We start from the raw sequence: 16033 nt of genomic DNA, 5'->3' as shown, positions 1-16033 counted from the left end.
AAATAACTTTTTTAATAACAAAACCTCCCCAACATTAAATATTTCCTTTTACACCAGATCCTTGATATTTTTCTGAGGAAAACCATGGAAGTGCTATTGTAGTATTCTGCTCTGATTTATTAGCATGTTTACCACGTAGATGCACTGGAGAGTGCACATAGATTTAAACTAATGTGCACTGACACCTGCACAGCCAAAAAGTTCCTGCTCTCCAGTTTCCACTCCTTTATCACAAAGAATATGGTCTTAAGATGCTGCAGGCATCCACTGGTAGCTTCACTCCAAAGACTTTTGAGTCTTCTCAGGTGTGAAGGGCAGCACTGGGGAACCTGGACAAGGGAAGGGATGGAAAGGGGATCTTAAGTGAAAGGACATCTCTTATGGTGAAAGGTGAAAAGCCTTAAACTTTAGCATGTGACTTTCATGGGTTTGTTTTCAAGGCTATCTTTGCATAGAAGATGTAATTATCTAAACAGGGGGGTGGAAGGGAAGCAAGTAGGGGATTTCATTTCTCTGGGTTGCCATCAGGGATGTTATGTAAAGGGCAGCTGGTATGAAACCGCTTTGGAGCGTAGCAAATAAATTTCCTGCTGCATTTCTTGCTTCCAAGTATTAAATCTTCATGTTGAGAAGCTGGATGGGTCCTGTTCTTCTGCAAGTGGTGGGAAATAAAAAATGGAGGAATGCCACAGTGCCCTGGCAGGGCTCTGAATGTGCTGACACGAGGCCACAAGTGTGAGTCTGATGTTGGCAATTCATCAGTGTTGCTAAAACTGAAGTGAACTCCCAATGAATTGCTTGTAGCGTATCCAGTAATGCTGCGTGCTTGTGTGCATGCATCCTAGAAATTCGGGATATGTGTGTTGCCTTGATGTGGCTGCCAGGGGATGTCGGAGATGCGTTGCTGGCTTTTTGGTTTTCCCCTGGGCAGAACCTGGAGCACAGCCTAACAGATAAGGTCGGCCACCCCTGGCAGCTCTCCTTTAACTATGTGTGAGGACACAGACAATAATGCCCGCTAGCTAGCTTGCCTAAAATAGACTTTTGCAGCCTGCGTTGTCCAGCAAGGAGGACTACATGAATAGAAATGAAAATTTTGTGTGGCCCTGACCTCTTCTTTGTGTAGAAGAAATCCTTAATTTCAGGATTAAGTATGCTTAATCCTGACACTCGGGTGTGAAATCTAGTTATTGCTCCTGGTAGTAAGACACGACTGATTGATGGATAGTTTTTTCCTTGTCAGTAGAGGATGAATCCATGGTTTTCTGTATCCATTTTGTCCCCGTGAAGGGCTTCTCTATGGAGGTGCAACGGTCAAAGGTGTTGCATTTTTCCAGCCCCTCCATAACTGGAGAGAAGTAGTGATAGTGCCATGGAGGAGAAAACAGGTGGCAGGCTGGTGGTGGCTGATCTTGGGCTTTAGCCAAGCTATCTCCTGATGGATGTGTCACAGATGACCTCATGCAGGGTTTTATCCCCCGTTGCCTAGTGGGTTCCCCCACAGTAAGTAAATGGGTGGCTCACGAGCCAGGCAGAAGTGTGCTTGGGAAGTGTCTGGTGTGCTTTTCCTCCCATTTTTCATATTCCAGTGGATTTGCTACTATCCCTGAGTAATGTTATAGCACTCCAGTGGGCCTTTAAGGTAACAACCCAAAACTGGGCTGGCCATATCAGTCTGTCTCCTTTTCCTGGATCAAGTCCAAGTGGCATGTTGCTCGGATGAAATGATGAATGAGTCTCTGGGCCTTCCAAAGCATCACCTCCATACCCAGAACAGCTTTTTTTGAGAAGTTTGAAAGGCTCTGGTCCAACAGATGTAATTAGATGCTTTTGCTTGTGTTGATAAAGGGGCACTCGGTGCTCATCTGAGGCAAGTACCTGAGAGACCTGTCAGCGGCCAAGATTGATACATGCTTGAGACTAATAAGAGGAACCAAGAGTTGCTGCATGATAAAAGGACAGCATGAATTTCTGTTGTGTTTGTATGCATCTGTAAGGACAGACTGCAGATATGCAGATATCTTTTTAGCATGTGCTCGCTATTGTTCAGAGTTGTGGGTATTTTTTGTCTCTCTAGAACTGTTTCTTGTAAGAGCTGAAAAACCAAAACATGTTTTCTCCTCAGTGAATATTTATGGCTTCCAAATCTTCCAGTGTACTTTTGCATATGTAATTAGGCTGTAAGTTGAGTGACTGAGCATTGGAGAACTACAAAAGTAAGAGCCTGGGGAAAAGGCTTGATGTTTCTGGTTTATTTGGGTGCTTGCTTTTTAATAATAAATAGCATTTTTTAGATGAAACAGCTTGCGTTTTCCAAAAGATGTGTCAAAAGCAGTAATAATTAGGACTGTTGCACCAAGAGACTTGTCTAGTAAGTGATGTTTTCAATCACACGTACAGCATCCAAGCGAACTTTGGGAGAACCTGGGTGATGTAACCAAAGCCTCTGAACCATCTTATTTTGTTTAGTGGGAGATGAAGGCAATCCTTTCCCTCTTCTCCACTGCGGTAAACTCTGCTCCCAGTTTGAGTTGCAGCCTTTTAACCCCACCGTGGACTTGACTTAAATTCCAGTTTGATCAGAGATGGTTTTGGTTAAAGCAGCTTTCTCTGTGCAAGAAATCATTACTTTTTTTGGATTTCTAGTGTTTTCATGTGTACGCAGCTCAATTGCATCCTCAAGTCAGCTTATTTTTTGGACTGTAGCAGGGCTGGGCTTGAAGGTGCCTCTGTGTGTGGTCAGCCTGTGAAATGGGATTGCAGCAGTTCTTATAGGTTAGGATTTCAAAGTCCAGATCTGGAAAGGAAGCAAAAAAACTTGTCTGAATAGCTGTCACTGTGTTCTATCTCTGTACTTTTCCACAGATTGGCTTCTGGAAAGGTTTTTGATCTTCAGTGGTTTTTTTCCATGCTGTCACTAGGCTCATTTGAATGAAAACTGCTCATGCGTTTCATGTATAATTTTGGTAGTGGGTCAGTCTGGGGGGGGTTGAGGGGGGTGGAGAGTGTGAAGATGAGATCCTCGAAGGATGCATAGGCTGTACCTGTGGTACTAGTGATGTTACAGAGACGCTGCCTTAGATGCAAGCAGTATGGAGTGGGCTTGTGGCAAAAACAAATGGGGTTTATTTATGTTTTTTAGCTTATACCCAAAAATTGCTTCACAGACACCCTAAAAAAATGTTAACGTTGGTGCTTGGAAGTTTGAAGTGGGAACTTCTTGGGTATCCCCATCCCTGTAGCTCAGCTGCATATTAAGTGACATTTAATAGTCTCTAAACAGCAGTTCTCTTTCCCAAGAGCTCTGTTGCTTTACACTTAGATTTATGGAGGCAGCGTGGTGAGTTGACAGGACATTAATGTGCTCATCTTCGAGTCACTGCGTGTGATCTCTCGCAGCCTGCTCCCTTGGAAGTGCCTGGGTGTTATTGTTGACTCTTTAACGAGGACAAGAATGGTTTCCAAACGAGTGTGACTCATGCAATCTTAGCCTCAATCTATCAAACAACGAGGCATGGGATTAAATGATTACCTAAAGGATTAGGAGTTAGATTTTTGGGGGGGGGAGGGAAGGGAGGGGTGAAGGGTAAAAATACATAGGGAATCTGTAAAAACAAAAAAGCTGCAAGACACAAACCCTAACTGATCAGATAATGCCAAAGGCTGCTTCTACACTTTACACTTCCAAAATGGGAAATGTTGTAAAAATTGAATCTCTGCTTTTCTCTAGAGATCATCCTCTGCCAAGAGAGCAATACTTCACCTCATTCTGAGTCTTCTGCTTGGTTTCTGCTGCCTGTCAGGTACCTTCTGATAGTAAGACTTTTCTGATTTTATTTCTTTTTTCCCTTTCCAGCTGAAAATGAAAGTGCTGGCTGTGTGTTACTGCACACATCAAGGAAGGTAAGTAGGAATGCTGTGTGATCAATTTATTTTTTTCATTATTTAAAAGCAGAGAAAAGGATCCTGAAACACTCTGGGAGTGGGGAGGTGGTTTTTACTGCCCCAAGCAGATAGCATATTAATGCCTCTTTCCTTGAATTCCTCTGTCTGTCTTTAAACCTAAAAAGCCATGTGCTGCTCATTCTCCAAACAATTTCTCTAATTCTGATTGTTCCACTGCTTTTTGTCCCAGACAATTCCTTGACATGTTAATTCATCACTCTCTTTTCTGCAGCTGCCCGCAAAGGGATCCAAGCATACACCATAGAGACTCAGGCTGCTGAGCTCCTCTTGAGCTGAAAGCAGAAACACCCAATAGACATTGCTGTGATTTGGTTTCCTGTTTATTCCAGCTAATCAGATCTGCCTTCACGAGGTTCAGCAGGAGTGAATTCCCTGGAAACATGCAGTCTAGGAGGACGATTAGGAAACAACGTTTAGTTTACACTTGCTTTTGAGACCGTAACTCAATGATGATAAGGTGAAAATGCAAAAAAAACTCATATAGGCTGTATTACTACAAACCACTGACTATGAAAGTACACAAAGTATGCAGAGAGGAAGTGGGTTGATATTAAATACCATATGAAGTCTTGGTCTTTGGGGCTGTGAGGCATGGCTCACGGTGCTTTAAGTTGTCTTGATTCTTGCTTCATCTGCTGGTTGGAGGGGCTGGGTGTTTGCGTGAAAACTTGTACCATCACTGATCCTGGTAAATCATATATTCCAGGTTGTAACTTGGGTTCTTAAATCTATGTAGTAAAGCCTTGGGGGCTTTTTAGGGAATCCCAGAGAGCTCTCTAACTCTGCTTTGCTTTAGGCCTCTAAGACAGCTCAAATGCTGAAAATGTTTCAGAAGGCTGAATTAGTAGGGGGAGGAAAATGGGTAATAGCTTCAGTAGAAGAAACCTTATCCCCAAGTTTAAAAAAAAAACCACACACAAAAAACCAAAACAAACCACCAAAACAAAGTGACCAAAAAAGTCAACATTGATATGAAGTCATAGAAGTTAAAATAAGCTATTCTATGCTCCAGGATGGAAATGTCTTTGTCAATAATTTGTCTTGTCTAATACTAGTGCCAAGGTTCTCTGAGTTGTATTCACTTGACTGAAAGTAACCTAAGAACTTAATCACTTAAAGGGCAAATTCTAAGCCCAAATGCAGGATCTGGCTCTGATAAGAAATAGTTGGAAACTGCAAAGACGTAAGTGTCTCTTCTATTTTACTTTCCTTTTCAGAGCTGTAGGATTCCTGCTTTTCTTGCCTATAGTTCGTGCTTGAGCATTTAAGTGTCCTGTTGAGCAACAAATACCAAAGAGCTAGTATACTTTAGCAGGGCTTGAGAAAAGATACTATTCCCAGTTTTTGCCTCCAAGGAGCACAAGTGGAAATTTTGTGCTTAAAATGCAAAGGAAACTGGGACCTGAATCATGGAGGAGATGGCTCCAAGTGTCTGCGAAGGGGGAATCACTAGCAGAAAAGTGGTCAGGTCAGAAGCTTTGTCTGGAGATGTTTCCCTGCTATGTTGTCCCTGTCTCTGGTGGTAGCCTGTGGTTCTCCTGCCCCTTCAGCAGTGCTGGAAGGGCAATCAGTATCTCAGGCAGGTTGCTCTCTGGCATGGCACTTGGTAAGCAAAAATAAGGAGAAGCTTCTTGACATGGTTTGAATTATTTAATCACCCTCAGGGTGTGTTTCTGAAGAAATTGGCCCAAGTGACCATAGCAACAGCACAGGTGGAGCTCTGCTGAAGACAACATGTTTTTCAGATGCCCCTTGTTGTAAGCTTCTTGCAGTGCCTGTAAGTGGAGGTGGTCTCCAGAGCAGCCGCCCAGCAAAGAATCTGCATTTTGGGCCTTCTTGATGAGTTTTGAGAGCTCTTCTATGCACAGATGGAGTGTGTGACTTTGGCCAAGACACCTGCCTGAAGTCCAGGGAGGCTGTTTCAATGTGTTCACCCTTCTTTGGCACAACAGCCTCTGTTCTTGCCATGATGCAATGTGCAGCTTTACAATCAAGGATACTCAGTGCTATTAAAACGGCTATTGGGTAGCTGTCTTGGGTTTCTTGCTAAGCAGTTTCTAGCATCAGGTATCCTGGTGTGACTTGACTATAGCTAAAAATATTTGTGAAGGAACAATCATTAATCTCTCCTGAAACCACTGGGTGTCCTGACTTGGAACAGTTCTGTTTGAGCTATCTGAGGCATTGCTTCCACTAATTTGATCTTGGTTTGCCTCAGGGAGGCTAGTTGGCTTGCAATGGTTGATGTGTGTATCTTTCCCAATGTTACAGGAGTGATAAGAAGGATGGGTATTACCCCTATTTCCTGTAAAGGAGCAGGGGAATAAAGCAGGACCGAGGCATGGAAAATTATTTACCCAAGGCATTGCCTGAAGCCTCTGGCAGAGCTGGAGTGAACCCTTATGACTTGCAGTAAGCTGCTGACAGTGCTGTCCTGCCACAACAAGCAAAAGATGCTGTCCTGAGCAGCCTGTTGGAGGATCAGTGTTGATTGAGATAGTGTGGGCAGATAATAGCCTTTGATTCATTTCTGCTGGCCCTCAGCTATCCCCCAACTTCCTCCTTTCACTGTTTTCCTTCTGGTGGCTTCTCTCATACACGGGAGAAGCTGGTGACATGAAGCCACTGTTGCTTTTTTTGAAAGCTTCTTGACACTGTGGTGCTCCTGATGCTCTTAACCTTTCCCATGTCTCCATTGGTACCTCCTCTGACATCCACCTTGTTAAACTCTATCTAGACCATTTGGCCTCTTTGCTGTTTGAACCTACTTCATAGGTTGAACACTATATGCCAGACAAGCTGAAATAAGTTACCTTTGGGAGGTGGTTGCTGGTCATATGGTCGCTCCATGAACACCAGTGTTACAGATGGTGGTAGGTGTTTTAACCTGCTCTAATGCAGTGATAATTTGAGACTGACTTGGCCACTTGCACTTGTACAGTCTCTTCTAGGTGGTGTTGTAATGTAGCTGTGTCACTGTCTCCTAAGAGCAGATGGTAACAAAGCCTTGGGGGTGGGAGCTGAAATCCTTCAGAGAATCTTCCCTCTTAAGGATGCTGTGTAAGGAGTGATTGATGCAAAGTAAAACAGTGCTAATTGCAATGGATGTGTACTGACAACTTGATAGTTGCTGTGATAATTACAGTAATTTGTGACAAGTTAGCATTTTTTTTTTCCCCCCTGTCTGGGCTATAAATGGAAAAGGTAAAGAGGTTATGTGTGAGAGGAGGGGATCCATGAGTTGAGCTCTGGGGTGGTCCAGTAACTTGGGGGAGAATGTGCCAAGGTCCTGGTTGGGGAGGCAACTTGGCATCATATTTGTAAAAGCAATTCAGAGCTTGATTCTTGCTGAGCTTAAGGCAAACTGAGGGTTTAAATGCTTCTTGACAATCTGGTCCTCAACATCATGAATTCAAGCCTGGGTGGCTTCCTGTCAGAAGGAAGATCCATATAACAAAGAGCAGTTCCCATTTCCTCACTCAGTCTTAAGCTGTTGAAGGAGAGGACAGGACATTGGTGTGTAGTGATAGGACAAGGGGTAACAGCTGTAAACTGAGAGTTAAATTTAGATATAAGGAAAGCATTCCTCACTATGAGGTTGGTCAGACACTGGAACAGGTTGCACAGAGAAGCTGTGGATGCCCCATCCCTGGAACTGTTCAAGGCCAGGTTGGATGGGGCTCTGAGCAACCTGGTCTAGTGGAAGGTGTCCCTGCCTATGGCAGGGGGTTGGAACTAGATGACCTTTAAAGGTCCCTTCCAACCCAAACCGTTCTGTGATTCTATTCTATGACTGTTAGCGCTTCTTGACCGGTACTGTAAGTGCTAACTGTGTGTGGATTTCCAAGGACTCTGAAATGGGAACAACACGAACTTCACAGATGAAAAATACAGAAAGGAGTTGAGGTTCTGTAATACAACATGGCTGTTTCTTTCATCTCCAGGCCAACAAGTTTGGGACAGCAGAGGGAACTAGCAGAGAGTTGAGACAGTATCAGCTTCTGTCTGCTGTCCCTGTCCCCCCACCCCATCACACATTGATTCAAAGCTAACCATTATGCACAAAGGAATAAAACTTCTATGGGAGTGAAAACTGTAGAAATTTAGGAAATGTCAAAAAAGATCATGAGTCAGATGTCATTCCCCATCTCCCATTTCAGGCTCCCTAAGTGGAGCACAAGGGAGAGACAGTTCCCAGTTTGAGAAGAACTGGTTTAGGTTGCCCTGAGGTGCATGCTGGTAATTTTTCCTGCTGCTGAGCTCAGAGTCCGTTTCTTCCAAATAACTTTTCCCATGTTACTGCGAGCATCTTGAATTATTTAAACCTAAAGAGGATTATAAATGCTACGTTAAGTACTTTTGCTTTTAGGCTAACTTATGTGCTTTATCCTAAGCAAGAAAACCCTAATTTTTTTAATTCTGCTTTCTATGTCAGGATATAAATGTCTAGGCATTCACCTATGGGCACTCTGTTAGGATAAGCCTTGAAAATTCAAACCTTCAGTGCACTAATACATATGCATCAATGCATAAAACTCCTTTTTTTCTGTAATGTGATCTGAATGGTCAAAGTGATTCCAGAATCACTGGCTGGATGGCAGTAACCTCAGCAAAACTGCCTGTGAACCATGCAGGTCGTAGGCCTTTGCTGTTAGGTATTACATATAGCTGTCTAACACTTTGACCTCTTCTTAACACAGTACCTGAAATTAAAGAATTTTGAGGAGGAAGTTAGAGCCCACCGAGACCTGGATGGATTCTTGGCCAGAGCCAGCATCATCCTTGATGAAACAGCCACCTCCTTGGATGATGTTCTTCGAGAGATGCTGAAACACTTTGCTGAAGATCCTGAGAACATGGAGCCAAGTTGCAATTTTGAAAAAATCATGAGCACTTTATTCACAGATTCAGGGACCCCACGAGAAGGGAATGGTAATCAACTCTTGATTTGCTTTTGCCTGCAGGTTACAGTTAAAATCATCCTTTCCATTGGTGGTGCATTGAACACTCACTGCATGGTCCCCAGACTTGCATGTTGCATGTGACACTGGGCGTTTATTTTTCCATGTGACTCAGTTTGAAGGGTCTCATGTCTCCAGGGTTTTTATGTTTTGGTGCAGTCCTGCCCCTGTTTCATTAAGATGACACATAGTGGTGTTCTCTGGGGTACGAAGTCTACAGCACTGGAGTGTCTTGTCTGTTTGGACCCCTTAGGTGTGTTTTTTCTCAGACAAGTGTCCGATGCTCTTCAGCAAAGAGATACTTGATGATGTCTCTTCAGAAATGGCTCCTTTGCCTTGTGATTCTCCATCTGAATTCACACAGGCCAGGGAATTTTGCTTGCTTTGGATGAGTAATTGGTTGGGAGGGCTGAGCCTTTGCATTTCTCCCAGCCCACTGGAAGGGACAAGAGGCACTTTGCTTTCCTCCAGAAACTCAACTAGGGTAGCCCTAGCCAACATTGTTGGTTCACATATTACCTTAAGCTATCAGTAAATGTCATAGCATAGTCTAAAGTGCTACCTTTTTAGCTCAAGATGTAAAGAAGCTTAACTAAGCATTGTTTCTCTGTAGGCACCCATGATGTTTCAGAGTCAACAGGAATGAATATACAAACATGTACATCGCACCTCAAATGTAACTGTCACAGCCTGAGTGAATTTGTTTAACAGATATGTCAAGTCCTGAGCATGTAGTAAGCATGTTCATGCTTTGGTTACTTCTTGCTACCTGTCTTAGAGCTTTGCATTTATAATCTCTTTAGGCTTTCTGCCAATAAAGAAAAATTCCACAGTGCCATAAAATAATATGAGAACAGCAATTAGGAAGAGGGGGAGAGAGGGCAGGGGATTTGGAAGACAATGCCTCTTCCAGTCCTATCTGTGTGTGGTGAATAATGCTAATCTAATAACCTAATATTGCAGTAGGTTGATGTTGGGAGGAGAAAGCAGCTGCCTTTCCAAGCTGTAAATAGTTTAAGAACAGAATTCAAAAGCATCGGGACAGTTGTTTCCATCTTTCTCTGTCATCCCCCCCACCCTTGCCTCAATCCACTGTGCAGATATACAAGTATGTTTGGTATTAGTACTCAGCTTCCATTTGAAAGGAAATGTTATTTGCAGCTGCAAACCAAACATGGACAGCCTGTAATGTTTTCCTCTTTTCTTTTCCTAGTTCACCTCTTATCAGATACAATTCAAGGGGTCACAGCAACAGTCACAGGGGTGCAGTATCAGCAGTCCTGGCTCTGTATCATGTAAGTACCTGGGTTAGATCAGCAGAATCCACTGGCTGCTCACAACTTGTAACTCTTCCCACGGCTGGGAAGAAAAGTGGTGCAGCATGTGCCCTTGGAAGTTAAGATGGTGATGCCTTCCCCACCCATCCTAGTCTGTGGGATCTCAGCCTCGCATTGGGCTGCTCCTCTTTGCAAATAAGCAAGGAGTAGCCTGGGCAGAGATGACCACAGTCTCTATAGGGCATTAAGCTCTTGAAAGCTCTCGAAATCTGGTGTTAACAAGCTAAGAATGCTGAAAAAAATCTTGAGCCAGAAAATGCTAATTACTGAGAAATGTTAATGACAGGAACGTCTGAAAGGGACCAGCAAGCTGCTTCATGGACTACTTTGCCTGCCAAAGTCTGGGAACTTGTACCAAAAGATTTCTTGGGTCCTTTGAAAACATCTAAACTTTGTAACTGAAAATTGAAGTCAGAAATTCCGACACTATTTAGAGCCTAACTACTTCGACAATTCAGATGCTGATTAATTGTCAACACTGCTAAACATTGGAGGAGACCCTTAAGACAATAAGGACTCTGTTACCTGGGATTTATGAGACACGGTGACTTTACCCCAGCTTCCACTTGACGAAGACTTGGTTTTGAAATTATTGTCTCGGTCAAGCATGTTGGGTGAACCAAACTGTCCCTTCAGTGGAAGGCCAGAACCTGGGTCACCAAGTCAACAAAAGCAATGCAATTTGATTTATCTGTTGCTTTTTGCATATGCAGTCTCTAAGTCAAGTTGTCAAGAAACATGTTAATTCCGAGAGAAATTACTAGGACATGTTGGATAGGTGCCTAAAGGCTTGGGGAATGTGTGCATACATTTTTAGCCTTCACAGCTACTTTGGTAGGACAACTGTCACAGTAGCTTTCCTTGTACTAGCAGTTCTTCTCTGCTTATGGCTGGAAAAAAGGAATAGTATTCTGCCTTGGACATAGATGATGAAAAAACCCCCAAAAAACCCATAACCACTAAATAGCCAAAAAAACTCACCAATAAACACTACCCCTCCCCTTGTTTCTAATCTCATGAAAGAAAGATGTGGTCTCTATGTAAAAAGGTAATTATTGCATATCAGGGCTCTGTTCTGTGAAATAAGTGAACTGGATAATGACTGTGCTGCATGTGCTACTGTCAGCTCTACTCTTACACATGGCATGTACAGAGCAGCTTGCACAAAGAAGATGATTTGTTCACATAGTAAAACTGTCTTTCTGTGTTGATCAAGCAAAAGAGCTTTTGACAGTTTTTTTCCACTTTGGATGCCACAGGTAGCGTAGTGGCAATAAGGATATGTAAATCCTACTCTAGGAAGGGTAGAGGGTGGCAGTTTCTACCGTGGCATGTGACGTGGCTTTATGGAGGGCTTTGGAGAACATTGACTTAACAAAGCATTTCTAGAGGCCATGATACAAATGCTGCGACTATATACATGAAACTGGAAAGGGTAGGTTCAGCCTTTCTGTAGAAAGTGTGCCAAAGCTTTAAATGCATCCATGTGATTAATACTAGCTTCCATGACAAGACATGATTTGAAAAATAAGCTTACAGCCTGAAGGTGTCTTGTGCAAAACTTTCCTTGTTTCTTCCTTTTGTTACGCTAAAGAGGGAGAAGAAAGTGGTGGGAAAGCAGTGATGAGTTATTAACTGCAATTATCTAATTATTGCACTGTATTTCTGCTGTAGCTATTGTGCAACAGATTGTGAACCATATTTTTAGATCTTACATTTTTCTTGAAGTCGGATTGCAAAACAACTTCCAAAACTCTGAAGTAAAAGGAATTTGTTGATGGGAAAAATTTTCCGTATGAGTGGGAAGAACCTTTAAGATATCTGCTGGTTTTTTATCCTTGCATATAGTCTATACTCTTTGCTAAATTTTAAATCAGCACTGCTGTTTTTTGTGCATTTTATCTTTTTATTCCTAGAGATAGGCTTGAGTATCATCATAGGATTATATTAATGAGGAAGAGCAGCTCAAAGGTACGGTTTTGGTAGTGTTGCTTCTGCATTGATTTCAAGGGGGAATATTAAAGCTGAAATTAGCTTAGAGTCAGAAAGAAAAAACTTGTGTAGAACTTTCATTGCATTGCACAGAGCCTGGCTACAAAAAAGCGTTCCGAAGGGACGCAAAAATTTGGTTCACTGCCTCTTCTGTGCTGGAGAGAGGGCTGCTTTTTCTTATCTGACTTATCCTTAGTGGGAAGAGCGATGGGGAAAACCTAGGGTGGAATAGCTCTTCTGCTTCTGTTGGAATCGGTGCTTTCCTGACAGTTTCAGGTCTACTGAACATCCAGCAAGGTCAGATGTACCATATGGATCTGGGCTATAGCCACATGACAGAACAAACTGTTGAGGAATTGAAGATCTCAAGGTTTGAATGTTCCACTGAAGTCCAGGAAAACAACTGGTTTCCGATTCACAACAGGCTTTAGGGCTGCTTTTTGTCAAGAGTGACCAAAACGTGATCTTGCTTAAACCATACCCAGGGCACGTAAGCTTATGGAAACCTTGAGACTTCTTCATTAAAATTTTGTGTAGCGGAGAGTAGCACAGTACTGCATGCCCCACTAACCAGCTGTCTTCAGCTCTAAAAGAAAGTAGGTTGCTAGGTATTTGTGTACACAATGGTTTTCTAACTAGAAAGCAAATCTTCAGAGTTACAGATTAGCTTCATCAGTCAAGGACATGATCTCGTACCTTAGAAACCATGGACATAACTTTCTTTTTCCTATTCGTAGTATTTGCCAGAACAGCAAGATACAAACTGGCGTGGAGATTTCTTGCTGCTTCACTGTGAAACTGCTGGTTGATTGTTTCATTAGAGATCTTGGGATGAAGGATAGCCAGACCTGTCCCAAAATGGGGAATGCTGAACTATTATCCTCAGACTTATTCAGTTATTTAGCATAATAAGGAAGCTCTGCTGTTAGGAGCTTAGAGAGGTACTTTGGTACCCCTCCAGCATGCAATGACTGCAGCAGGTAGATGTACTGCCAGGAAGGTACTCAGTTCCTCGTGAACCATGCAGGCGTACCATGATGCAGGTCTGGAGGGGGTAACTGGATGCTTTGCATGTCTGGATCAGGAAAGGTGGGCAACAAGCCCCTGTGAAAGTTGTTGGTTTTGGTGTTGCACACTTTTGTGGCTCAAAAAGCCCAGGGAAGGCCCCTCCCCTGCCCTTATCCAATGGAGAGTATATGGAGAAGTGGCTCTCATCACAAGCACAGTTCTGTCACACCTAATTGCTTCTTTCACTGTGACAAATGGAGAGGTAAATGCCTTTTTTTCTTCTTCCCTTAGAGTGAAGAATACCTAATGTTAAGGATGTTAAAACAACTGTTAACTGACTGCTGGTGGATCTCTGTCCTTCGTGTCCTTCTAGGAGAAACACCAGCTGTGTGTGTTATTGAACAAATGCTCCCTGAATTGGGTGGAATTCCCCAGGCATCACATCTTCCAGGCTATATTATTCTTGCCAGGAGATAGATATAATTGCTTTCTTCTAAAGCTGAATCCTTAGAAAAACATGGAAGCAAGCTGCTTTGTAGTCTGGATTGAGTAGTTGAAGAGCCATTTCCTTTGGCTGCATTGATAAGGCACATGGATTGGTGAAGGACTTATTTTCAGTGCATTCAACTGATTTGCTAATGCTGTTTTAACAGGCAAAGCAGAGGGAAAAAAGCCTCTCTACAAGCAGAGTGGTTTAGTGGGTTGTGTGCTCTGTGTTGTTATAAAATTGCTTACTCCGATATAGTGTGTCATTGCAATGATTCCTGTGGAGGAGTTTAACTCAGAAAAACCCAGGTAGCCTTTCAGAAACAGGTATTGTTAGGTTATTTTGGATATCAAGCAAGACTGCTGTTCAAATAGAGCAAAGTTAAGAGCAGTAATTTCTCAGATTTAATATATAACTGATGGTTGTGTGAAGTATGTTACTAATGGATCGCCCAACAAAAGTAATGGAAAACCTATTTTACGTGTTTGAGGATTTGTCCAGACCCAGAGGTTTGTGGGTTTATAGAAAAGCTATGTTGCTTCTGATTTAGCTGTTGAATAGATTTCAAATAGAGATGCTTCAGTTACTGTGTATTCCTCAGAATACTGCCCCTTCTTTCAAAGAGCAAAATGGGAATGCTCTGGGAAATTTAAAGAGTTCAACTGTTTAAAACAAATATTATCCTTTAGAGGAACGATTACAAGATTTGGAGTCTTGTAAACAAGAGCTGCTTCTCCAAAATTTACAATCATCATCTCTCAAGTGTTCTCTGGGTTCAAAGAGCTGATTAATTTTCTTTTAAGTGCCTAGCCACCCTTGTTGGGCTGTCCCAGGTTATGCTGGAGAGCTGAAACTCTTGCAGGTGCTGTGTTATGAAAAGGAGTTCTCAAATTCAAACCCTTCATTAGGAATTTGGATCCCGAAGGAAATCTGTTAAAGAGAAGGAGGACTCGTTTCAGTGCCTGCAGCATGTGTACAGGGAGGGGGAGATGTCTCCTTATGCATTGACCTGTAGGAAATACTTTCTCTTAAAGAGATTAACTGCTAGAGAGGATGGGTCTTTCTGGCACCCAGCAAAGTGCATTTACCAGTCCAAAACGATATCCAGCTTGGAGTGACTTTGTTGCTGAAACAACCCTGTGCGCCAAGCTGTGGGTGAGCTGGCTTGCTGGTCACAGCTTCATTCCTCGCTTGCAAATTCTGGTTTCTGAAAGCTTGTGCCTGGAGCTGCTCTGCAGAGGAAGATTTATTTGCTGTGGATGAGAACAAGAAGTGTCATTGTTGTTCTGCATCGGGACAGGAAAAGGCTGGCTAGCTGATTACCTCTGCTGGGCACTTTTTCTTACTGCAGAGGATAATTTGCTTCTGAATTGACTTCCTTTTTTGCCCTGTTTAAAGAGGGTTTCTGTTTCTCTTGGGTCTCCATAGTTTGACCCTTTTTATGATTTGGTTGAGAAATGTGTTATTACTCTGATAACATCTTGGGTGTGGGGCAGACCTGTGGCGCGTGTGACTCCGGTGTATCAGTGATTTCGGTGGAGCATTGCCAGTTCTCACCATCAGAGTGCCACGCTCAGCGCCCCTAAGATATGCAGCCTGGAAAGAGAGGACAACAGCGAAGCAAGAATGTCTGCTGTAATTTAAATGCCCTTTTTATGAGCTCAATTATTGGAGGATCAAGATAAAATTGCTGAGAACACAACCTGGCATCTCATTAAATCATAGCCCAGCATTCCTTGTGTGACTAATACTGGGTGAAAATAGATTTTTCAGCTTTCTGGCCAAACCAAAGGAGAAACAAATTTAGCTCAACCCAAACCAAAAGGGAACTTGGAGGCTTTGGCCAAACCAGACTTGATTTAGAGTCAGCTGAAAATGTCATGCTAGTTCTCAGGTTTTGGGGATTATTTTTTTTCTTCTTAGTGGGAATTTACTTAAGTGCTACTTGAAAAAAAGTTGCTTCATTTTGAAAGTTACTTTCCTCTTGGCCTGAACTACACTAATTTTTACCTGTAGTCTTGTATAACTGGGACTTCTCCATGTGAGCCAAATATTTTTTTTTTTGTCCTTTACAAATATTTGCACAAGTCTAGTAGGGACTGCAGTTTTGGTTTGCATTATTTGTATCTGGATTCTGTAATTAAAACAAAAGTGGGAGCTCTAAGTGCTACACCAGGGAATAGGATTTGAGTCAGCTAAATAATGGCTTAAACTTGAAGAAAATCTTGAGATGCTGAATGATGCATGGGCAGAAGTGACTTGGCCTTGCTCTAGAAGTACTG

General features: G+C 42.6%; 1 protein-coding gene across 1 annotated transcript in view; it reads left to right on the top strand.

Moving 5' to 3' along the window:
• The window catches only part of SLC4A11 (solute carrier family 4 member 11), a gene marked incomplete at both ends in the record, with an annotated part of 91872 nt that overhangs the window by 32203 nt on the left and 43636 nt on the right, over positions 1 to 16033 (top strand). Inside the window, 3 exons of the mRNA XM_081999387.1 lie at positions 3857 to 3903; positions 8667 to 8898; positions 10141 to 10222. Of these exons, the coding sequence (XP_081855513.1) occupies positions 3857 to 3903; positions 8667 to 8898; positions 10141 to 10222 (361 nt within the window). The remainder of the gene's footprint in view (positions 1 to 3856; positions 3904 to 8666; positions 8899 to 10140; positions 10223 to 16033) is intronic.

Source organism: Phaethon aethereus, assembly GCF_964289735.1.
Source record: "Phaethon aethereus genome assembly, chromosome: 4".
In the NCBI taxonomy this organism is placed as follows: domain Eukaryota; kingdom Metazoa; phylum Chordata; class Aves; order Phaethontiformes; family Phaethontidae; genus Phaethon; species Phaethon aethereus.
This window is presented reverse-complemented; position numbering and strand designations above follow the sequence as displayed.